This window comes from Chrysemys picta, chromosome 2 (genome assembly GCF_011386835.1).
Source record: "Chrysemys picta bellii isolate R12L10 chromosome 2, ASM1138683v2, whole genome shotgun sequence".
Lineage (NCBI taxonomy): Eukaryota > Metazoa > Chordata > Testudines > Emydidae > Chrysemys > Chrysemys picta.
The window spans coordinates 187,428,232-187,453,146 of NC_088792.1; the positions used below are offsets into that span (position 1 = coordinate 187,428,232).

A 24,915-nucleotide genomic window follows, 5' to 3' on the forward strand; every position below is an offset into this window, starting at 1 on the left:
TTTTTTCCCTTTGTTAAACAGGGTATATAATGACAACTCTCATTATTGCCAAAAGTTACATGTTCAAATGATTTAATTTAAATCAGTCTTCTTTTCCTTTCCGCATCTCTCATTTTCTATATCTACTGTTGCTATTATAAGAAAAAGTTTCACATAAATTAAACCCCTCTGAATTAAATTTAAGGAACAGATTCTGCCACACTTACTCATATGGAGAGTAGTATCTTGCTTTGCAAAGGATTCTCAGTGAAATCAGTGGGAGCGGTAAGGTGCTACTTAACAGCGAGGGAGCCAGTATATGGTCCTTAAACAATATGATCATGCGTTGCCTTGCATCCCTTCCCCTGGTATCCACAATTCAAGAAGGATGTTGATAAATTGGAGAAACTTCAGAGAAGAGCCACAAGAATGACTAAAGGATTAGAAAACATGCCTTATACTGATAGACTCAAGGAGCTCAATCTATTTAGCATAACAAAGAGAAGTGTAAGGGGTGACTTGATTACAATCTATAAGAACCTACATGGAGAGCAAATATTTAATAACAGGCTTGTCGATCTAGCAGAGAAAAGTATAACACAATCCAGTAGCTGGAAGTTGAAGCTAGACAAATTCAGACTGGAAATTAGGTGTAAATTTTTAATAGTGAGAGTAGTTTGGAACAATTTACTTAAGGTCACAGTGGATTCTCCGTCCTTGACAATTTTTAAACCAACATTGGACGTTTATCTAAAACAGTGGTTTTCAAACTGCAGGTCATAAGGCGCTGAGTCACGGCGGCTCTGGTCAGCACCACCGACTGGGCCATTAAAAGTCCCATCGGCGGTGCTGCCCAGCTAAGGCAGGCTAGTCCCAACCTGTTCTGACACCACGCTGTGCCCTGAAAGCGGCCAGCAGCAGGTCCAGCTCCTAGGTGGGGGGCTATGGGGCTCTGCACACTGGCCCCGCCCCGAGCACTGGCTCCGCACTCCCATTGGCTCGGAACCGGCCAATAGGAGCTGAGGGGGGGTGGTATCCCTGTGTGTGAGACACACGTGGAGCCACTTGCATGCCTCCGCCTAGAAGCCGGACCTGCTGCTGGGCTCTTCCGAGGTGCAGCATGGTCTGCGGTGCCAGGACAGGCAGGAAGCCTGCCTTAGCACCCCTGCCTTGCTGCTGACTGGGAGCCGCCCGAGATAAGCCCGTGCCTCAACCCCACGCCCCAATCCCCTATCCCAACTTTGAGCCCCCCCAAACCCGGAGCCCCTTTCTGGACCCCAAACCCCTCATCTCTGGCCCCACCCCAGAACTTGCACCCCCACCCGGAGCCCGGAGCCCCTCCCACACCCCAATCCCCTGCCCCAGCCCAGGGCTCCCTCCCACACCCTGACCCCATCATTCCTGGCCCCACCTCGCAGCCCTCACCTCCATACCCCAACCCTTTGCTCCAGCCCCAAGCCCCTCCCACAGCCCAAACCCCTCATCTCCAGCTCCATTGGGTCACAGGCATCAACAATTTTCTTCAACTGGGTCACCAGAAAAAAAGTTCGAAAACCACTGATCTAGAAGATATGCTCCAGGAATCATTTTGGAGAAGTTCTATGGTCTGTGTTATAATCTGATCTCCTGTGTATGATCACAATGGTCCCTTCTGGCTTTGCAATCTATGGTCTATTTTCAATTCTCATTGTTTAACTAATGGCAAAATTATCTCAAATCCATAGGGCAGTAGTCAGCCTCAGCATTCTGCTTTCCCTGCATGGGTGGATCTCCCATTGAGGCTACTGAGAAATACTGTGGCTGAGTAAGTCTGAGAGTAGAATTTTGTGCTTTGATTGGAAGCTCCTCAGGGAAAGGACTTTTTCTTATTTGTCTCTTAAGCATCATGAGCATCGTAGCACTACATATGAATGACTTATTTTTGTATAATTATCATATAACATTATGTTTACCCACCATTTTTCTTCCTGTACACATCACCTATTCCGTACATGCTTCCTACTGATGTGTGAAGAACCCCTTCCCAAAGTGTAAAAAGTCAAGGGGCCCCCTGGAACTATTTTTCATTACCCTAAAGAAACACATTGCCTACTGATATCAGCACAGGGATGGGAGCTAGGATCTCTGCATTTTAATCCTAGTTTTGACACTGATTCCTTTTATGGGCACTTAACCTCTATGCCTCTTCTACCCTCTGCTACAGAGAGACAATAACACTTAATGACATACCTTGCAGACGCATTACAAGGATTAATTAGTTACTATTTCCAAAGTGCTATACAAGTGATAAATAACATTATCAGCTCTCGAAGTTGTCTCTGCTTGAATAGTGAACAGTTTCATAATTATATTTTTTCAACCTCCGCTCTCTAAGCTATTATTTTCCCCTAATGACCACTGTAATCTGTAGCTCTGTTATTTTTCCCAGCTTCTCTGCTACATCTTTGTCTGACATTAAATGCAAGCACATCAAAGCAGCTGGGGAAACAATTAAAGACAGAGTCTATGAGCCACTTGAGAATCAGATTTGTGGATTACGAGCACTGGGCAAGAAAGAGGATTCAGAATGTGTCACTAGTGAAGATGGGTCCAAACCAAAGTCTTGAATCTAAATATCTTTGAACTTTTGGGGGTGTTTTGAAGCAAAGGAAGATCTGACTTTTGCAAAGCCCCCCTAACTTTATAATGGGCCAAACCAAATCCCAGATCCAACCCCCCCTTTCCTTATCTAACTATGAAAAGCTATCAGGTCATACAATTCTACCATAACTCCTTTGATTTGCAAGTAGATATAGATTAATGGGCCACTTCACCTTGAATGGTCCCTTGAAATCTGTTACCTACTTATGCTAAACAATCTGTTCAAACCTTGTATTTTGCAGAGACACGTTAAGTTAGTTTCCCAGACCAGAAGAAGAGCTCTGTGTAAGCTCAAAAGCTTGTCTCGCTCGCCAACAGTATTTGGTCCTGTAACAGATATTACCTCACTCACTTCATCTCTCTAATACATATGCAAAAGGTTTTAGTAAATTGATGGAGTTATGGTAGGATTCTGTAGTCTAATTACCAGTCTATACTGATGGGCTAAGGACTAGATCCACAAAGGGACTTAGGCATTGCAATGCTCAGTGTTGCAGTGCCTAACTTTTAGGCACCTTGCTGCACCCAGTGGAATCCACAGCCTCTGAGTTAGGTGCCTACATGCCCAGTGTATGGGAGAAAGAGTTAGCTGTCAAAGAATGGGATCCACCATCATACTGAGGCCTGGTCTACACTACAGGGTGACGTTGATGTTAGCTGCGTTGCGGTAGGGTGACCAGATGTCCCGATTTTATAGGGACAGTCCCGATTTTTGGGTCTTTTTCTTATATAGGTTTCTATTACCCCACCCCCACACACACACCACCTGTCCCGATTTTTCACACTTGCTGTCTGGTCACCCTACGTTGCGGCGATCTAGCTGTGGAAGTGTTTTCACTTAAATTTGACTCCCACTGACGTAAGTGCCTCTTTATGCCAATTTAGTAAGACTGCTTCCCCGTGTGGCATAGAGTCATGGGCGATGTAACTAGGTGGACGCAATGTCAGTGTGGACACTGCATTGCTTACATCAACTGTTACTGACTTTCAGCAGCTGTTCCACAATGCCCCATGCTGACAATACAATCGATACAAGTAGTCCTGGTGAGGATGAACACCGACAACACAAGGAGCAAAGTGTGCACATACACACAAGCGATTTAATAACTGTGGTGGCTGTATGCTGACATAAGTTAGGTCGGCATAATTTTGTAGTGTAGAAATGGCTTGAGCGGGGTGCTGCCTAACTTAGCTAGTAGGAAATGTCAAGAAGAGGGGTGTGGCCTGAGTCCTACCCCTCTCAGGGAGTTTGGTGCTGCAGGGAGGCAGCTATCACTGCTTGGAATTCACAGCTCTCCTGGAGCTAGGCCCCTAAGCAGTTGTTTTTTCGTTTTGGTTTGGGGTTTTTGTTTGGTTTGTTTTGCAAGAAAAACACTCCATGGGGTGGGAATAGGAAGTGGTGGCAGCTTCCCTTGTAACTTTTAGCCTAGTGACTAACGTATTCACTTGGATGTGGGAGACCCGGGTTACATGTCCCTCCTCCCCCGCTTGATGTGGAGCAGAGATCTGAATGTGGGTTTTCCCAGTTCTCAGGTGAGTGCTCTAACCACTGAGCTATGGAATAGTCTGATGTGGGGCTCTCGCCTATTGAAGCTGGTTCACAGGCTATAAAAAGCATAATTGTCCACGATATCATGCAGCTTTCCTAAGCAAGCATGTTTATTCTTAAGGTGAAAACATTAGAGAAAATATATTAAAGTATTAAAAGAACTTACACCCATGCTAATAAGCTTACCAGAAATCACGAGCCAACCTTCCAGCCTCATCTAGGAGGTTTTATGCAGCCATAGGTTCGTAACAACTATTAGCTCAGAATAAGCGCACCCATGAATCTCAGGGTCATTCCTACTATTTGGGCCTCTGACCTTGTCCTCATGTAACAGGCGATCAGCAGACAAAAGGTCCCCTCCTCAGGGCAGAGCTTCGAAAGGCTGAGCTCTTGCATAACTTGAGGGGGTAACATTTGCATGCGCCTCCCCCTTGAAATTTCCTGGGAACCCCACTTAACTTTAAAAGTTCACATTGTTTCAAGTAGTCCTTTGAAGCTCGTAACACTTCCCCAAATTTACATTAGTCATGTCTCCCTTCTAAACAAGTTACATACAGTCCAACAATAATACATGAGCATTTGCATTTTTAACATAGTAAACTCCTAAAATTCTTAAACTTACTTCAGTAGTGTTCATCCAGGATACTGCTGGAAGTTGCCATTTCTGTCATATGTATATAGGTCCTGATTTCCAGCCTGACTTTAGTTCCATTTTTGTGCCCACTATTCTTTTGAGTGGACATATCTACTGGTTCATTTTCCACCCACAATCAATTGTAAATACACTTGGTCATATACATGCCTAAGATTTATGGAGGAATAAATTGGACCATCACATATTTGTGCCCACAATTTGTGGGTGCAAGTAGACGGCTAGCTTTTTTTTTGTTAAAAAGAGGCTATTGCAGTTACTCTGCATAGGAGGCACTTAGCACATGGTAGATTCAGGCTCTCACATGAGTTCAGTTCTCACTGGCTTCTGTGGGAGTTGCATTGACGAAGATCTCAATCCTGCATCTGGCTCCATGTGAACACAGGGCTTTGCATGCATGCAGCCTGTTAAAGGATCAGATCCTAAGTGAGGTCTGAATTAGTCCAAGGATTTGTTGTTCCAATTTGGCAGACGCTGACAGCTAGCTGCAGACAGAATTGAATGGTGCAATCTGCCTGCCTTTTCTACCAATGAACAAGGGAAGTTGGGAATTTAAAAACAAAAAAATCTTCCAATGCTTTAGACTCCCCCCCCCCACATGTGATGTACTTACTTAATTGCAGGGGAAAATCCTATTTTCCATCTCCTCATGTGGGGGAGAATGGTAATTGTTAATGGCATGACCTGTTCTTGATTAAAGTGATACTCTCAAGGTTGGCATATCCTAAATTAGACCTACTCTTACATCAAGTTCTAAAATCCCCGTGATTCTCTGCACATTTTATTTTTTCCAAAACAAATGATTCATCACTGTGTTTTCATTAAAATAAATCACTACCAGCAGCACAGCTCTCTTAACAAGCAAAGAAATATGAGAGAATGTGGGGGCAAGGGCACCCAAAAGAAAAAAATGTGATAAAAGGAAAGAGATTACTGTCAAGTTTCCAGAAGGTTATGGACAACCATTCTTAAGAAATTAAACACTGTGGGGATAAAAAGGTGAACATGTCGTTTCCATCATAATGAGAAGTACGAATATGTCGATTACATTGCTGATGTGAAATATTTTTAAAGGATTTTTCACAAAATTAAAGGACAGGATCAGATGTGAAGAGGGGAAAATGTACTTACTATGGTGGGTTGAATTACAGTAATTGTCCCATGCAAAACTTTGTGGAGTATTATCCTTAATAAGAAATGTTCTTGTAAAAAGAATTGTCCTTAAATCAAGTGATTTATGATAACTGCCATGGGCCATATTTTTTACAGCTGTTTATATTTTCATAGTAAAATTATATAATCTTTTGTTTGCTAATAACATACATGTTACGGACTTGATCCTAAAAAGTGCTGTGCCTTCAGTTACCATAGGCTTTGTTATCCATTGAGGATGCTCAGCTGCTCTCAAGAGATACTCAGCACTCCGCTAGATTGGGACTTAAGCCAGTGTCTTTGAAGTTTTATTGTTCACATGATGATAGCTAAGGGGTAAAAATCCTTCTTCCAGACTTGGTTCAGTCACCATTATAATCTAATGCAGATCTTAATTCTTTGAGTAAGGTGACCTTTCTTTTTCCAAAATGAAAACTGGAGACAGGCACTGCTTTTTATTCCTGTCATTTCTATCAATTGACAGTAGCGATCTGCCCCTCCTCCTTTCTCTGTCACCGATAACTATCGTACTACCAATGGCTCCTAAGCTTGCAAACTTGGTGTCATTTTTGATTCCTCCTCAAATAGCCACAATCTCCATATGCCTAACTTTGAGCAAAGTTTGGAGAATTCTTATTTTATCTGATGCTGTTTGCCCCTTTCTATGGAAGCAAAATTCCCTTCATTATACTCACACTGTGTTTTGACTAGGGCTGTCAAGCAATTAAAAAAATTAATCGTGCAATTAATCACGCTATTAAACAATAATAGAATATCATTTATTTAAATATTTTTGGATGTTTTCTACATTTTCAGATATATTGATGTAAATTAAACACAAAATACAAAGTGTACACTGCTCACTTTATATTTATTTTTATTACAAATATTTGTAATAAACAAAAGAAATAGTATTTTTCAATTTACCTAATACAAGTACTGTAGTGCAATCTCTTTATCATGAAAGTTGAACTTACAAATGTAGAATTATGTACAAAAAAAAACTTTCATTCAAAAATAAAACAATGTAAAACTTTAGAAGATAATGCTGCCCGCTTCTTATTTACAGTGTCACCTGAAAGTGAGAACAGGCTGTTCACATGGCATTGTTGTAGCCGGTGTCACAAGATATTTACGTGCCAGATGCGCTAAAGATTCATATGTCCCTTCTTGCTTCAGCCACCATTCCAGGGGACATGCGTCCATGCTGATGACGGGTTCTGCTCAATAATGATCCAAAGCAGTGCGGACCGACGCATGTTCATTTTCATCATCTGAGTCAGATGCCACCAGCAGAAGGTTGATTTTCTTTTTTGGTGGTTCGGGTTCTGTAGTTTCCGCATCAGAGTGTTGCTCTTTTAAGACTTCTGAAAGCACGCTCCATACCCCATCCCTCTCAGATTTTGGAAGGCACTTCAGATTCTTAAACCTTGGGTCGAATTCTGTAGATACCTTTAGAAATTTCACATTGGTACCTTCTTTGCATTTTGTCAAATTTGCAGTGAAAGTGTTCTTAAAATGAACAACATGTGCTGGGTCATCATCTGAGACAGCTATAACATGAAATATATGGCAGAATGTGGGTAAAACAGAACAGGAGACATACAATTCTCCCCCCAAAGGAGTTCACTCACAAATTTAATTAACGCATTTTTTTTAACAAGTGTCATCATTGTGGAAGCATGTCCTCTGAAACGATGGCCGAAGCATGAAGAGGCATATGAAACTTTTGTGCATCTGGCACGTAAATATCTTGTGACACCGGCTACAACAGTGCCATGCAATCACCCTGTTCTCACTTTCAGGTGACACTGTAAATAAGAAGCGGGCAGCATTATCTTCTGCAAATGTAAACAAACTTGTTTGTCTGAACGATTGGCTGAAAAAGAAGTAGGACTGAGTGGACTTGTAGGCTCTAAAGTTTTATATTGATTTGTTTTTGAGTGCAGTTATGTAACAAAATACATTTGTAAGTTGCACTTTCATGATAAAGAGATTGCACTACAGTATTTGTATGAGGTGAATTGAAAAATACTATTTCTTTTGTTTATAATTTTTACTGTGCAAATATCTGTAGTAAAAACAATATAAAGTGAGCACTGTACACTTTGTATTCTGTGTTGTAATTGAAATAGATATATTTGAAAATATAGAAAAATATCAAAAATATTTAAGATATTTCAATTTGTATTCTATTGTTTAACAGTCCGATTAATTGCAATTAATTTTTTGAGTTAATCGCTTGAGTTAACTGCGATTAATTGGCAGCCCTAGTTTTGACTGCAAAAATTTTTCATCTCTAAAAATGTTCCTGTATTCTATAGGCAACATTAAATGGGCAACTTGCACACACCTCCAACCCAGGCCAGTGAAGGCTACTGCACCCCAGGATTCTCACACATGCCCTACTGGGGAAGGCAGGCAGTGTTAGCACAGAAGTCCACCCCCAGAGGAGGGCAGGTTGAGCTTGCTGTTGGAAATACATGGGATCCCTGCCAGCAGAGAGTGCCCAGAGAAAGCACTGAACCATTTTTGCTCAAAACTTTCCAAAAATAAAGTTATCAGACAGAACAAGTCTAGAATATTGCAGCCCATAGTGGTGGGAGGATAGTTAGAAGGAAGTGCTTCTGCAACCTTGAAGTGCCATTTTGCTCTGGATGGTGACTATACAATAATGGCACCACAAACCCTTGAGAAAGACTATGCTTGACTACAGCTGTTTATTTGCTGTCAAATCATCCCACCAGTCTATAAAGACAATAGGCAGAGAATCCCATCAAGCTATTTCCCGGGTCACTTTTCAGGTCAGAACTGTATTGCCACTATAGCATTTACTGCCCACTGTAATTGACGGCTCTGAAACAAATCCAATGTAACCTTTAGACATATGAAGGCTTTGCCTTTTCTGTTTGCACCAACTTTGTTGAATAGCGAGTTAATAATTTTAAAAAAAACCAACCACACAACCTTCTTTCCAGTGGGGGTGGGTTGTTTTAACAGCCTTACTTTACATAAAATCATAGGACTGGAAGGGACCTTAAGAGGTCACCTAGTCCAGTTCCCTGCATTCAAGGCAGGACTGGGGGCATGGCTACACTGGAAACTTCAAAGCGCTGTTGCGGGAACCCTCCCATGGCAGCGCTTTGAAGTGCGAGTGTGGTCGTGCACCAGTGCTGGGAGAGAGCTCTCCCAGCACTCCTGGTAATCCACCTCCACGAGGGGATTAGCTCCAAGTGCTGGGAGCCTGTTAATATTAGTGCTTTAAAGCACTCAGACTTGCTGCACTCAGGGGGGTGATTTTTCACCCCGTCCGAGCCAGCAAGTTAGAGCACTATAAAATGTAAGTGTAGACAAGCTCTAAGTATTATCTAGACCAATGTTCCTCAAATGTGGCCACCAGGGGCTTTTCATGAGGCCACGACAGACTCCTGGGTGATGATGGGGAGGAGGAAGCATCGGCGCCTCCTCCTCCCTCCTTATTGCTCCTGGATGCGCCTCTCTGCACCACCTCTAGAGAGGGGCACAACACTGCAGGAGCAAGGTGAGTTCTTGACCCATGTTGGGGGGAAGGGGTTTGGGTGGCAGGCTCCAGCAGCAGGACTTCAGGAACCTGGCCATGCGGCCCCAGGCTCCAACCACAGGGCAGCTGGTACTGACCCCCCCCAGCTCTGGCCATGCGGCCCTGGCCTCCAACTGTGGGGCTTCAGCCTCCAGCCCCTGGTTCCAACTGCATGGCAGCAGGTACTGGCTCCCGGCTCCAGTCCTGGGCTTCAGCCGTGCAGTAGCAGACACTGGCCACAGGCACCAACTCCAGGCCCAGCCACATGGCAGCGGGCTCCAACCGCGGGGCTTTAAGTGCCAACCCCTGGCTCTGGCTACAGGGCAGCAGGCGCTGACCCCCGCTTCTGACCACGGAGCTTCAGTCAACCTCTGGCCCCCAATTCTGGCCATGCGGTGGTCGGTGCTGGCCCCAGGCTCCAGCCACATGGGTCCCAGCCCCTGGCGCTGATCCCCTGCCCCAGCTGCAAGGCAGCAGGCACCAACCCACAGCTCTGTACACTGGCTCCGGCCACACGGTGGTGGGAGCTGGCTCTGGGTGCCAACCCCTGGCCCTGGCTGCGCAGAAGAGAGCGCTGGCTCCATCCACACAGCAGCGGGCGCTGACTCCTTGCTCCAGCCATGCACTCCTGGGCTCTGGCACCCAGCTCTGGGCTCTGGCACCCAGCTCCAGGCTCTAGCCCTGCGGCAGCAGGCACTGGCCCTGGGTGCTGACTCACAGCTCCGGCTGCATGGCAGCGGGCTCCGATCCCTGGCTCCAGCCACGCAGTTCCTGTCCCCAGCACTGGGTTCTGGCTGTGGCACTGAGCCCTAGCCCTGGCCACATAGCAGCAGACACCAGGCCCTGGCTCTGGCCACACAACAGTGGGCCTCATCACTCGCCCCTGGCCCCCACTTCCTCCCACAGCCCTGTATCCATCCCTCCTCCCCCTGCCCCAGGACCCTGCTGCCTTCCTGGCCTTGCATCCATCCCCCCATTGCCCCGGGCTGCTGCTGCCTCCCACAGCCCAGCATCCATCCCCCCATTTCCCCGGACCCCCATTGCCTCCCACGGCCCTACATCCATCCCATCATCACCTCTGGCCCCTGCTGCCTTCCCCTTCGTCACCCCCATCCAGGGCTTAATGGGTCCAGGGGTTTGCTAAGGAAAGTGATATTAACAAACATGCAAGTATCTCTTTTCACAGCAGACTTACTAGCTATTTGTGAAAAATTATACTTGTATGTTTGTTAATATCACTTATCACTTTTCATAGCTGTGATATTAACAAATACACATATCACTTTTCACAGCAAGCCTCAGGACCCACTAAGCGCTGGATGGGGTGAGGGTGGGGGGCGAAGGAGGAGGCAGCATTATTTTTGTTACCGAGTCTGCCAAAAAACCCTACAAATACACACCCAAATCATTGTAATGTATATCTGTGCAGATTTAATTGTTTTTCCTAAAGTTAATTAGTATTTTAGGGGAAAAGTGTCAGTGCGGCCACCAGTGAGAGTGGTCACTCTGAGGCCACCAAAAAATTTGTTGCGAAAAACCCTGATCTAGACCATCCCTGACAGGTGTTTGTCTAACCTGCTCTTAAAAATCTCCAATGACACAACCTTCCTAGGCAATTTATTCCAGTGCTTAACTATCCTGACAGGAAGTTTTTGCTAATGTCCAACATAAACGGATATTGGACAGAACTCGATCCAGAACTGATCCCTGTGGGACTCCACTCAATATGTCTTTCCAACTTGACTGTGAACCACTGATAACTACTTTCTGGGAACAGTTTTCCAACTAGTTATGCACCGGCCTTATAGTAGCTCCATCTAGCTTGTATTTCCCTAGTTTGTTTATGAGAAGGTCATGCAAGACAGTATCAAAAGCCTTACTAAAGTCAAGATATACCACATCTACTGCTTTATCCCCCCCATCCACAAGGCTTGTTACCCTGTCAAAGAAAGCTATCAAGTTGGTTTGACACGATTTGTTCTTGGCAAATCCATGCTGACTGTTACTTACCACCTTATTATTTTCTAGGTGTCTGCAAATTGATTGCTTAATTATTTGCTCCATTATCTTTCTGGGTGCTGAAGTTAAGATGACTGGTCTGAAATTCCCTGGGTTGTCCTTATTCCTCTTTCTATAGATTGGCACTATATTTGCCCTTTTCCAGTCCTTCCATGACTTTTCAAAGATAATCGCTAATGGCTCAGATATTTCCTCACTCAGCTCCTTGAGTATTGTAGGATGTATTTCAACCGGCTTGTTCTTTCCCTATTTTAGTCTCCGATCCTACCTCATTTTCACTGGCATTCATTAAGTTAGATGTCCAATTGCTACTAAACTTTTTGGTGAAAACTGAAACAATAAAAGTAATTTAACACTTCTGCCACTTCCACATTTTCTGTTATTGTCACACCTGGCTCTGATCAGTGTGGTAGCTCTGTTTCTATGTAGTTGATGTTTGTCAGTCTGGAGCGCGATCCCTCTCTCACTTCTTCTCCTTGTAATATGAACAATCTCAAGTTACCCAAGATTTGGGGTAGGGAGGAGGAGAGCACTAATATGGGCTAGCAGTTACCTTTCAAACTACAGTAGTATCTTCTGACTGTAGAAAATGCATCCTCAGGTCACATCCACACCGTGTAAATTAATTGTGCATGGGCAAGACACTTTTTTTAGGGACATTTGAATCTTGTCTGTGGAAACCATGGCAATTATAGAAAACCAATTAAATTTATACAGTTAAGTGATAGTAATTGATGTTTGTACTGTGCTTTGAAGATATAAAGATCTGTAAGTATGTTAAGCTCTATAACTAATAGTAAAAATGTATGTCATTTGTTTAAACATTTTCCACTGTAAAACCCAAAACTGTCTTCAGACCCCGACCTCTAGTATTTTACATTCTGCTTCCAGGTTGATGGGTAAGAATTTTTTTCCCTGCTGTTTCTGGGGTAAGCCCCTCCCAAATGCACAAGACTTCTGAAGTTTTAACTATCAGCAATATTTGTTACTGTGATATTAACACTATCATCTTTCCAGACTCACTGCCTCACTGTAGCAATATTACAGCAGTGATGTGAAAACAAAACCTAGCACCCAGAGTAGATTCAGATTTGTTTAAGCTTCCTAGAGTCAATGTTTGACCCCTGCTTCCCCCTTCCTTCAGATGGGAACTAAGCTGCCTCAGGTCTTTTCATGGAGCAACTTACTTGGCCTCTGCAACAACTCAGCTGCAACAGCTGACCATGGCTGCCCTAGTCCCCATCCACCTGCACAGTGGAGAGAGTAGCAGCCCCAGGGTAGCCACATAAGATGCTTTCTTACTCCCCTATGTGGGGGTGAAATGCAGCTCTTGACTGCCCTGCATCAACAGCAGAATAGATCCTGTCTTTCCAAATGTTGGGTACGGCGCTAAAGAACAAAGCTGGAGATTGAAGTTGATGTTGTACAATTTGATATATAAACACTTCACTTCTAGCCTACCTCTCCGAAAACCCAGATTGTGCATTTTTGACTCTGCCTTTGCTCTCTGGAAGTAAAATGATCTGCTTAGTGATAGGAATAGACTCCTATTACCTTTTACATTACAAGAAAGAGAATGGTGCTGCATAGAGAGGGAGGGCAACTTTGAAATATCTGTCAGACTGAAGAACATCTGGACCAAAAGCTAATGGTGCTATGGTTTGCATACATTCCAAATGATGCATCTTTAAGCGATTTAGCCAATAAGATAGCTAATTGTAAAAAATCCTATTTTTATTCTCATTATCAATGCTCTTACATAGCTAAAATTCAGTGAAGTTGTTAAAAGCTGACATACGGTTGAACAATAAGCTTTTATAACAAAACACTAGTTTGAATTCCACAGCATATTTTTTCAAATATCCGTGATGATTATAGTTTCAAAAATAACTTATCCTACTGGGCATGGAGGAGGATAATTTCAGAGTAGTTTGCCAGGCTATTGAAAATAGTAACTGATACGCTTGCCTAACGCCTGGGAAGTGTTCTGCTCTGGAAGCCAATTTAAATACCACAAGAAAGAGTTATAATTTTTAGGTGAAAGAAAACAGTATTGTGTTTGTTCAAAAGTGCCCCACTTTTTTGTTTTGTCTGTCTATCCATCCATGTTGGCATAAGAAGTGTCTACATGGAAGCACTACAGCAGTGCACCTGCACCACTGTAGCACTTCAAGTGTAGGCAAGCCCATAATCTAATCATGGTTCCATTCTCTCATCTATGAAATCCTGATGTTACTCTACTAAAGTAACTACTGCTGACTGTGGCAGAGGTTCTAAGGGAAAAAATCCTACACAGTAGTATTCTTTTGAACCAGCTGGAAATTGGTACCATCATATTGTGATGCTTCCCCGTGGGTACCAGGGCTGTGAGGCACTTTGATACCACCTGGTCTTAGCATGAGGAAGCCTTGTCTGTGTCACCTCCACTGGCCACAGGCAACACAAGCACTCCCCTCTAAGACTATGCATGCCCCACTCTGATTCTGCAGGTTAGCGATAGGCACACTCCAACCCCTGAGCCCTTTGAGGTCTCCCTGGAGTGTCCACCCCCTGTTCACTGGACACTCAAAGTATTCACAGATTCACTGCTCCCAAAGGAATAGTACAACCCATCTTACCAGGTACACCTCAGACCACTGTTCCCCTTAACATACAGCACTTAGGTAAGTTTATAGTGAAAACAAAGAAATTAATTCAACGAAGTAGAGAGATTTGAGTGATAACACGTAGAAGTACTGAAAGAAAATAAATAAAATCAAATCATAACATATTCTAGAACCTAGGCTTAATTAACAAGACCCTCGTGTCTAATAAAGTATTACCAACACTTTCCAGCCACACAGGCTATGATCCCTTTTTCATGAGACAAGCCACACTGTCAGCTTCTCTCCTATGTGAAAAATCTAGACTGCACCTCTGCACTCCAAGGAATACCCCACAATCCATTGTCTTTACTGGTAAACAGGATCCCCTCCTGCTGTTTATTTCTTCCTGTAAATATTGCAGTGGGTATTGGGCTCAGTATGCAAATAGGCCTGCATTGTGAGACATACAATGTCCAATACACATATGACCAGACAGAATCATAGAATCATAGATTATAGGACTGGAAGGGACCTCGAGAGGTCATCGAGTCCAGTCCCCTGCCCGCATGGCAGGACCAAATACTGTCTAGACCGTCCCTGATAGACATTTATCTAACCTACTCTTAAATATCTCCAGAGACGGAGATTCCACAACCTCCCTAGGCAATTTGTTCCAGTGTTTAACCACCCTGACAGTTAGGAACTTTTTCCTAATGTCCAACCTAGACCTCCCTTGCTGCAGTTTAAACCCATTGTTTCTGGTTCTATCCTTAGAGGCTAAGGTGAACAAGTTCTCTCCCTCCTCCTCATGACACCCTTTTAGATACCTGAAAACTGCTATCATGTCCCCTCTCAGTCTTCTCTTCTCCAAACTAAACAAACCCAGTTCTTTCAGCCTTCCTTCATAGGTCATGTTCTCAAGACCTTTAATCATTCTTGTTGCTAAGGATCTGCTACCTCCTGTTTGAAAGGAACCTGTTGAAGTCATGTCATCTCTTGGTAATCTGCCTTAACTCTAAGTCTTTGAAAATGTAATTTCCAGCATAGATCTCCAAATCCTTAATTATTATCCATCCATACATTTTGAAATGATTGGGGTGACTAGTGGGCTATTGTCTCTTACTAGAGACCTCACACGCCACACTTTGGTGAACTTAATATGCATATATCTGACCCAGGGGATCCCTATTAAAATCCTATGAATCCCCTTTCCCTCTGCCAGTTGGCACCAAAAGGTTCCTGGGTCACACGTGACTACTGATTATTCTGCATGGTATCAAAAAGATTTGTGAGATTCGAGGCATGGGTGTCCTTACTGTAATTCATTTCAGCAGGGAGCAAGTTTTCAAAATATCGACTTGTGAGTTAACAGTGATAGTACAGTGCTAGCCTTAGTCATTGTGCCTACAGCACAACCATGTTAGCTGCAAGAAGTTTATAGATTGTTCCGGAATGAAAGATTGAGGGCCTGATTCTCTACGGCCTTGTACCTCTGACAATGAAAAGTGGATGTAAATGCTAATTTTGCCCATGCTTAAGTATTTTGCTGACTCAGGGCCCAATGACAAGTCCTTCGGTCGTTGCCTTGTTTAAACCTTGGAAACCTGCTGCAATAATAATTAGTTAAATTAAGAATAAGTTCCACATTTGTCATCCTCAGAACACTTTATAAACATTAACTACTGTGAAGCAAGTAGTTTTGATCCCCATTTTACATGTAGGGTAACTGAAGCAGAGAGGTTAAGTGACTTGTCCCAGACCCCACAAAGAGGTAGTGTCAACACTTGGACTGGAACTCAGGAGTTCCTGGCTTCTAGTCCCATGGTCTGACATCCCCATGTGCTCAGCTTTTCCTGTGCTTGGACCGCAGCTCTCAGTATCTCCGGCTTCATCACCCTCAGCAGCGGGAGACAGAATTGGTATTCATTCTTTACATCAATCAATTTTGATTTTAATATTCCTTTGTCCTTAATCAAGTGGTATGCAGTCATGGCAATTCTCTTAATAGGACTCACTTTTCTAGGACTATCTGTCATAAGAACCTAGGAATTACCATACTGGATGAGACCTAAGGTCCACCACTATTCTGTCTGACAGTGGCCACAAGGCTTCAGAGGAAGGCATATGAACCCCACAGTAGGCAGAGAAGGGGTAATGATGAGTCTCTGAACTAGCCAAGTGGGGAAGCAGAGAGGTGTGACATAAATGGGTATTTCTATTCAGACTGCCTTGCTAGTGCTATTTATCTGAAATTATTGGAGATATCTCCTTTGGAAATCCTAATTGTCAGCTGTGGTGTGTTTCTTTTTGGATGCTGCGCGTATCATCACTAAATTTCTTCTCCCTATCTCTGCTTGAGTTTTTCTAACCAAAATAAGGTGTAGCTGCTTTAGTATCACAGGTGGTACAGCCCAGCCAGACCAGTTGTTCAAAAATGTTGCCAGGTTAAATTGGCCACAAGTCAGTATAATACCTGCCAAATCATAGAAACAGTTAAACTCTCAACTTCTCACCTTCACCACCTAGAAATTGTTTGAAAGGGGAATAAGTCATTGGACATGCAAGTACAAAGAATGCAGGATGCTTAAAATTCCATATCATAAACACTGATACCTCCAGGGCTTAGTTTCAGAGCAGTTCTAGATCTCCATTCACATTGGTAATAGCCGTATGAAACAAGCCAGCTACAATGTCACCAACATCTGCTAAGCCAAATGACCTAATAAAAAAGTACAAAGATGTATTTCCCAGGAAACTGCTCTAATCCGTAAAGTACAAGAGTAAAATGGACATTCTAGCTCTTGTAATACACACTCCCCGCCGCCCCCGGGACCAGCTGGCTAAGGAGAATGACATTGAAACATTTAGGCATCTCCAGATGCCTGAAATGAGTCTCCATCATACTGTTTATGGGCCACTGAGCTACATATAGGGCTCCATTCTAAAACTTACCCTATGTGGCATCTGTGCATGGACCAATAGAAGCACTACACTGAGAATTCTAAATGATGTAACATTCATATATGGGACAATTGGGACAGTAAATTTCATCCAGGAGATGTTCTAGTGCCCTAAATGATTCTGTTTGAGTGTGTGTGTGTGGCTTTTCAAACGGCAGGATGCCATAACAGAGGAAAAGCTTCAGAGGGTGAAAGAGCGATTCATGTCTGCCTACGATGTCACTGCAGATGGACGTTTACAAATACATGAGGTAAACTCCCAAAATATCTCTTTTTTTGAAAGACAATGAAATTAGAAAATGGATCATGCATAATTGGGATGTTGGGGGGTGGGGGGAGGGAATGGGGACACAAAGATAAGCCAGGTTGTGTGTAAATTTCAAACTGCTTGCTCAAAGTGTAATTTACATGGAAACAACATGGTCATCTTTTATTTGCTGCATAGTGTCACTAGTCATGTAAATTTGCTCTAATCTTTACCTGCCTCTTTTAGCTTGCATATATGATCTTGCCAGAGGATGAGAACTTTCTGCTGCTTTTCCGACGGGAAACACCCTTGGACAACAGTGTGGAGTTTATGCGGGTGCGTGTCTTTTGCTTTCACCCCTTGTACGTTGCTGTCAATTATTCTGAATGACACCTATAAGCAGACTCTTATTTAAAGTAGTTTAGTATATTGGACCTCTGTGGAATTTTGTACAAGTTCATGTTCAGTAAGGAAAACAGTGTTATTTTTGAAGGCTTCATTTTCTTAGCTGTTGAAGTTGTGAACATTCTGGTAGGAATGCTCAAAAGACAGAGATACCGTAGATAGGCTGGGGATGCATATAGTAGATGCTTGCACTTTGCAGACTTCCTTAAAGATACATGTCCATTTTCTCCAGAGATGAAAGGTTTCTGTAGCAACCCACTGAACAGTTTAACCCTTTAGAGAGCTGGGGTCAGATCCTCGGCTTTATCATTTGTGCACTGGACAAAGATCAATGGGGATTGGCAAAGAAGGTTTTGAGCCACCTTGGTACTGGCACTCGTCCCTGATTCTGAAGATGTCCGTCGAGTTCCAAGGCACAATTTAGAGTGGATTGAGGGATTTGCTAAGTGGCCCTGGTGTGGGGCTGTGGACCGCCAGTGCAATTCTGTCAGTCGGGGAGCACTGGGGTATAGGGATGCCCTTGGAATGCCTCCTTTTCCTTGCCACACCTCTGCACAAGGGGGGCAAGGAAGGAAGCAGAGTGAGAGCCATTATGGCAACTCTAGACCACCCAAGGAGCTCCCCTACATTTGGGGAAATCAAGTGGCCTGATCTACCAGCTTTTGAACAGATTCACAAATCTGGGGGAGGATTTGGTCCTATATTCTTGGCATTGCTGCCTGCTGCAGAAACACTATGTCAGCCTTGCAACACTCATGAAAATTGAGCAGCCCAGACAAAATGTACTTGCTTACCCTTTATTGTGATGATGGTTATAACAAAAGATATGGAAACTTGCTCATTAAAATTACTTGCCCACAAAAAACAAAAATACCCCACCTGGGTGAATAGCCAAACAGAATTATGCACGACTCCTTCATAGACATGGAGCGACTTACTCCTATAGGAAAAGCTCCAGGGTAGTGAGAGCTTTTAAAAGCCATTATTAAAAAAAAACTTTATTTTTAAATATATTCCTCTACTTCAAAGGCTTGATTTCCAAACTGAATATATAATCTTGATTAACATGTAAACTGGGTGTTTGTGGACACAATGACCAGGCAAATTACCACTGTGAGTATGCAACCATGATGGCTTTGTGCACAAATTAGGTACAAAATTTTGATCAGGTTCTCAGTCTGATTATATTTTTCCTTTATAGAAAGAGACTGTCTGTCTGTAATGAATAGCTGATTGCAGATTCCTTTTTTCCACAGCATGCTAAACACAGTTCTGTCAACATCAAAATAAGAGTAAAAAACACTGTATGTGGATAATTTTACTTTGTCCATAGTGAATTAAGTACTCAATAATATGGCTACATGCAAATTATGGAACTGAATGAGATCTGATCTAGAGCTGTATGAGATAATCAACTTATTTGACGATTAAGTGCAAAATTAATGTGGTCTTACCAATTTTTCCCCTCCAGATTTGGCGCAAATATGATGCTGATAGCAGTGGATTTATTTCAGCCGGCGAGCTCAAAGTAAGTTATTTTATCCCTCTTTTTGGGCCTGATCTATAACTCACTGAAATCAATGGGAGTCTTTCCACTGGCTTTAGTAATTCCACTGCCTTTTTGTGAGCTTGATAAATGGCATTTTAAAATTGTTCTGTAGCAATCAATCACTAGAGAACACATTGGCTGTAATTGTAGCTGCTAGATCTGTGGTTCTCTTGCATGGTTGTGTGAGGAACTGGCCAGTAGATCCTCTTATTTGTGGACCACCTGAGCTCACCTTTGTGTCCCACTCCTTCCCCCCATCCCTGGGCTTACATCCCTTCCTCCCCCCCCACCCAAACTCACCTCTGGACTGCTGTGGAGACAACCACCAGAGCACTCCTCCATATCTTACAAATGTGCACAGTCCCTAGCCCGGCCTCCCCTCTCCAGCCCCGGCAGAACAGAGCCACAGCAGTTCCATTTTATTAACTAGCTGATTACTTTTGTGCCTATTAATAAATGGTTTTCTGTGCCTGCAAAGGTGGGGGCAGGATTTAGCTCAACATTTATTTTACTTTCCAGCCCAGGTCCGATTCAGCAAAGCACTTAATCAAACACTTCACTTTTCAACACGTTCAGAAATCTATCATTGGTCTGCAAAGCACTTGGGCAACAAATTCGGCAATGAATCTTGGTCACATGCCATCTGACTGTAACTCCAATGTATTGCCATCTTTTGACTTCTGAGCCATTGGACTGGCACTTCGAATTCTTCAGCTTAATGTTGAGGGTCTGTCAGCAGCCAACACAGAGTCATTAGTCCTTAGCCACTCGTCACAGTACCGATGTAATCTGTTTGCAAGAAACTTATGTTGCTATCAGCATGGCAGGATGTTATGGTACTGATGACTTTGACCTCATCTCACACTTCCCTGATGTTTCAAATGGGTTTCTCTAACAACCTGCGATGTAGATGCGGTTAACTTCAGACTATGTTGCACATCCTTGACGAGTGCCTGCTGGCTTACTTCAACCGCAGGCTACCGGCTCTTCACCTGGCTGATGATGATGCTATCAAATGGCTGGGCACACTATGCATATGCTGAGAGAGAGTATATGTTTAAAGTTAAGCACATGCTGAAGTCCCATTGAAGTCTGTGGGACTTCAACATATGCTTAAGTGTGGAGTTAGGTGATTAAACACCTTTAAAAGTCTGGTCGTAAGTGCTTTGTTGAGTTTAGGCCAAAATGATTTAAGATTATTTAGAAAGTTAAGTGTTTGGGGTGTAATAAATATCACTTAAAAAAATCCACTGTCCCCTCATACAGCTGATCCTCTAATTCACGGTTCCATTATGTCTGTTACAGGAGAATCTGATTATTTTAAAATATATTTTAACACTATATATAAACTAAAAAAAATAAAAGATCAAATAAATTTAAATTAAATTGAAGCCAATGGAACTCCTCATGTACTCAGAGTTAGGCTTGTGTTTAAGTAACTTGGTGAATTGGGGCCTCAATTTTTAATATTATTCCTTGAACTCCAAAGGGTAAAGTCTATTACTCTATTCTTTTCTGTCAATAGGACTTCCTGGGAGATCTCTTTTTGCAGCACAGAAAGATGATTCCTGAGGCAAAGCTGGAAGAATACACTGATACAATGGTAAGCAAAGATTGTATTATTTATTGTGACTAGAATTTTAGACAAATCAAACTCTGTCTAAACTTGTTCAAAAGTTCAGCTAAGGAGGTACCTTCATATTTACACAACCTAGACCCAACCCTCAGCTCCCTCTCCCTGCATAGATGCCATCTCTCCCTACCCACACATAGGCTTTCAGATCTCTTGTTCCTCAAAACCCACAATGCACTGCTAGTTCCCGTCTTCACCCCACATCCTCACAGGCTTTCCAGCTCCTTCCCTACTAGTAACAGCCTTTTGGGTAAGCAGCAGCATTTTGAAATTCACTAATCTAAGCCTGATCTTCAGGAAAGAACACACAAATCCTTTAAATCATTGGTGGTTACGATGTGTCCACAACATTGTGGCTGCAAGCAAGCATTTGTATATGCAAAATAGGTAGTTGTGTGCATAACGTATGTACCCATCTGCTTACATAATCAGCCATTTTGCCTGCACAAATGTGGGTTTTATGCAAACAACTTAGGTACCCACATTTGAAAATTGTATGCGGGGTGTGTGTGTGTGTGTGTGTGTGTGTGTGTGTGTGTGTGTGTGTGTGTGTGTGTGTGTGTGTGTGTGTGTGTGTGTGTGTAAGAGAGAGAGAGAGAGAGCATAAGAAACAAACTCAGAGAAAAATAGTTCATTTCTGATGTCGGTAATGAAGTGGAAGATGTCATCCGAGTTCCATCAAAGGCTTCAACTAATGCTACTTTCATAAACAGTTTGTGGACACATTCATAAGCACCCATGACTTCAAATTTGACCATTTATATCTAACTCAAGAACTAATTTAACTTCTTTTTGTTTTACCGTCAAATCTCACATGTCCACTTATGACAGTACATTTCCACTCTCCCCAAAAAGGGATGAAATCAGACTACAGAAGTAATTTTATAGCAAAAAAACTTGAAAATAGAAAAAAAAATCCCCACAATTAGCATAAAAGTCGTTTCAGGAGAAATTTCTGGTAGCAAATAGCTTTTGCAAGGCTCCATTAAGATTTACTTCCCTGGTGAGTACTCTGAGCAACAGTTGGAGAGTAAGCAGGGCCGGCGCAACCCATTAGGCGACCTAGGCGGTCGCCTAGGACACTACAATTTGGGGGGCAGCAACCGCGGCAGTATTTCGGCAGCGGGACCTTCCGCCACCTCTGTGAGGGGCAGCATTTCGGGGCGGGCCTTCCGCTGCATAGAGTGGCAGAAAAGCTGGCGGCGCTCCTGAGAGTACGCAATTTGAAATTTGTAGAGAATGGTTGGCTCATAGCCTCTGACTTATTTCCCCTTCCTATGAGTTTCCCCCATAATTTCCCAAGACACAGCAACTGCCATTGCACATAATATGATTACTAACACAACAGATGCAGTTAGATAGTAATACAGTTGAGAAGAAACATGGTCTAGTGATTCAAGCATGGGGCTGGGACTCAGAAGTTATCTGGTTTCTATTCTTAGATGCTCTACTGTCTTGCTGTGTGTCCTCGGACAAGTAATTTAACATCTCTGTGCTTCAGACTTGGAAAAATGGCTGCTTTAGTGTAACTGGAGATGCATAATCTGAAATGCAAATATGCATCAGGAGGAAGAAATCTGCAAAGCAGTTATGCCAGAAGAACTTAGGGTGCTATCTAACAGCAAATTAGACTTGAGTTTGCAATGCAATATTGCAGGGGGAAAAGTCCAATGCAGTTTCGGGCTGTATATGCAGAGGTGTAGTGTCACAAAAGAGCACTGTGATAATCCTCCTCTCTGTGATTCTCAGGCAACTGCATCTGGAATATCGTGTTCTGGGCACCAAATTACCATAATACTGTTGACAAACTGGAAGGAGTTCAGAGATGAGTAGGCCAGAGGGATTCATTTACTAGGAAAGATGCAAAATATTAATTATGTATAGCTTGACTGTGCTATGACTAATGGGCACATCGTAACAGTCCACAAATATTTGAAGGGTGTAAATATCTAGAAGGGAGCAAATATAACCTGGAGTAATGGGATGAAACTCAGAAGGGGAAATTTTATCTGAACGTTAGAAAAAATGGCAAATCATTAGAGTGTGGAATAGACTCCCTTGGGAAATGATGGAAGCCTTATCTTTTGGCACATTTAAAACTAGACCAGACAAAGTTCTAGTAAGGGAATAATAGGAAACAAACCTGCACTGGCAGGAAGAGAGATTAGCTAACCTAATGTATACCTCTAATCTCTAGATTCTAGGATTCAGTTTCCCCATCTGTAAAATGGAGATAATAAACCTTAGCTATTCCACATTAGTACAGTGGGATTAATTCATTAATATTTGTAAAGTCTTTTGAAATCCTCAAATCAAAGGTACTATAGAAGTGCAAAATGTGATTATTATTATTAATCATCCTGTCTATCTAGAGAGAAAGAGAGGTCTTGCAGCTACTGCACTGACCTGGGGTTCAGTTCCTGGCTCTGCCACAGACTTCCATGAGGAAGTCACTTAATTTCTCTGTGCCTCAATTCCCTGACTGTAAAATTGGAATAATTATACTTTTCTCCCACTTGTGTCTATTTAGATTGTAAGGTCTTTGAGGCAGAGACCCAGAATAAGTACAGTGCCTAGCACAATGGCACACTAATCTCACTTGGGGTCCTAAATGCTTGAGTAAAAAATAAATAAATAAATAAATAATATCATGGTGTCAATAAAATGTGTGATGACCTAAAAATGTGTCAGTCTCACCAGGAACGTCAAAGTCTGTGCATCGTGGCATATATAGCCTATGGCTGGTTGCACACATCTCAAATAGCCAGTGACTAGATGAGTGGGCCCCAGTGCTTCTGAAGAAGTGAATAAAGAACATACAGATAGGTGTACTATTTTTGACAACATGAAAAAAGAAGCAGTCTATGATCCCATGCTGGGTATTTATAGCTTCTTGCTTGTGAGAGAAGATACAGGATAGGTATCTGACTGATCAAGTGATGCAAACTGTTGCTCCTATTAATCTAATTGCAGCCCAGATGAAAGGAAGGTATCAGAGGCTTTGCAAAAGTTAGCTATTATTTTCTGAGGTCCCAGAAATGGGCCAGGTGCCTCACAAAACAAGTGAAGATACTCTCCCTGCCCCTTTTAATTACTGCTCTGGGCATTAGGAACACTATGCTTGTCTTTGGAAGACTGCCTCCAAAGCAAATGATTTTAAAATCAGAGCACTAGGATGGAAAAGATTAGATTTGGGAGTAGGGCTTGTAGCCCTCCCCACCCACCCTCTACAGCCATGCGACCTATGTCATAAGGATTTGTCCCTCTGCATACTTTTATAACATATTCTGGGTCAGGAGGACAATCTTATGGACCAGAGAGTGACTGCAGTGAATGTTTGTCTTTCACTGTGGAAATTGCTTTCATAGGCACTGGCATCATGGTAACTTTGCTGAAGTTTATTCTACGCTGCTTTGCTTTATAAATTCTATTTCTGTCTAACCACCACTTTCCACGTACCATAATACATACCCCTCTTCTTCCTCATCTTTATTCATCCATCCCTTAAGTGACACAGATCATCTATGTGAAACACAAGGCTTGTCTACATGGATGTTTAGTTTGCTGCAAGTTGGGATGTGCGTCTACCCCGTGCTAGCCCTCTTTCGAAGAGGACTAGATCAGAGCTCATTAGTGAACTGTTAATACAGGTCAGTAGGGTTCACATGGACAGCTAGTCTGCGGGAGATTAGTATAAAGTCGAATGACTCCCCTGCTTGCTGCAAACTACTTGTTCATGTAGACAAGCCCACAGTGTCCAAGGCAGTTTCTTTGCTCTATCTGTTTTCAATGTGAATTGGAGCCTTTTCCCCATTTTGAACACCCCTGCCTGGGTAATGTGGATTTTTCTCATCTCCAGGAATGCGTTTCAATTTAGCGTGTTGCTTAGCAGCCATGCATTACCAGATCATTCCATTTCTTCACAGTACTTGATGATCTTTGCATCCTTTTTGCTCCTTCATCAAAAGACTGTTGATTGTGATCCA

The 24,915-nt window shown here is 42.8% G+C and overlaps 1 protein-coding gene across 1 annotated transcript in view; it reads left to right on the forward strand.

The window, feature by feature from the left end:
- Positions 1-24,915, forward strand: part of SCGN (secretagogin, EF-hand calcium binding protein) — a 47,121-nt gene that overhangs the window by 3,069 nt on the left and 19,137 nt on the right. Inside the window, exons 3-6 of the mRNA XM_005281422.4 lie at positions 17,254-17,346; positions 17,589-17,678; positions 19,219-19,275; positions 20,822-20,899. Of these exons, the coding sequence (XP_005281479.1) occupies positions 17,254-17,346; positions 17,589-17,678; positions 19,219-19,275; positions 20,822-20,899 (318 nt within the window). The remainder of the gene's footprint in view (positions 1-17,253; positions 17,347-17,588; positions 17,679-19,218; positions 19,276-20,821; positions 20,900-24,915) is intronic.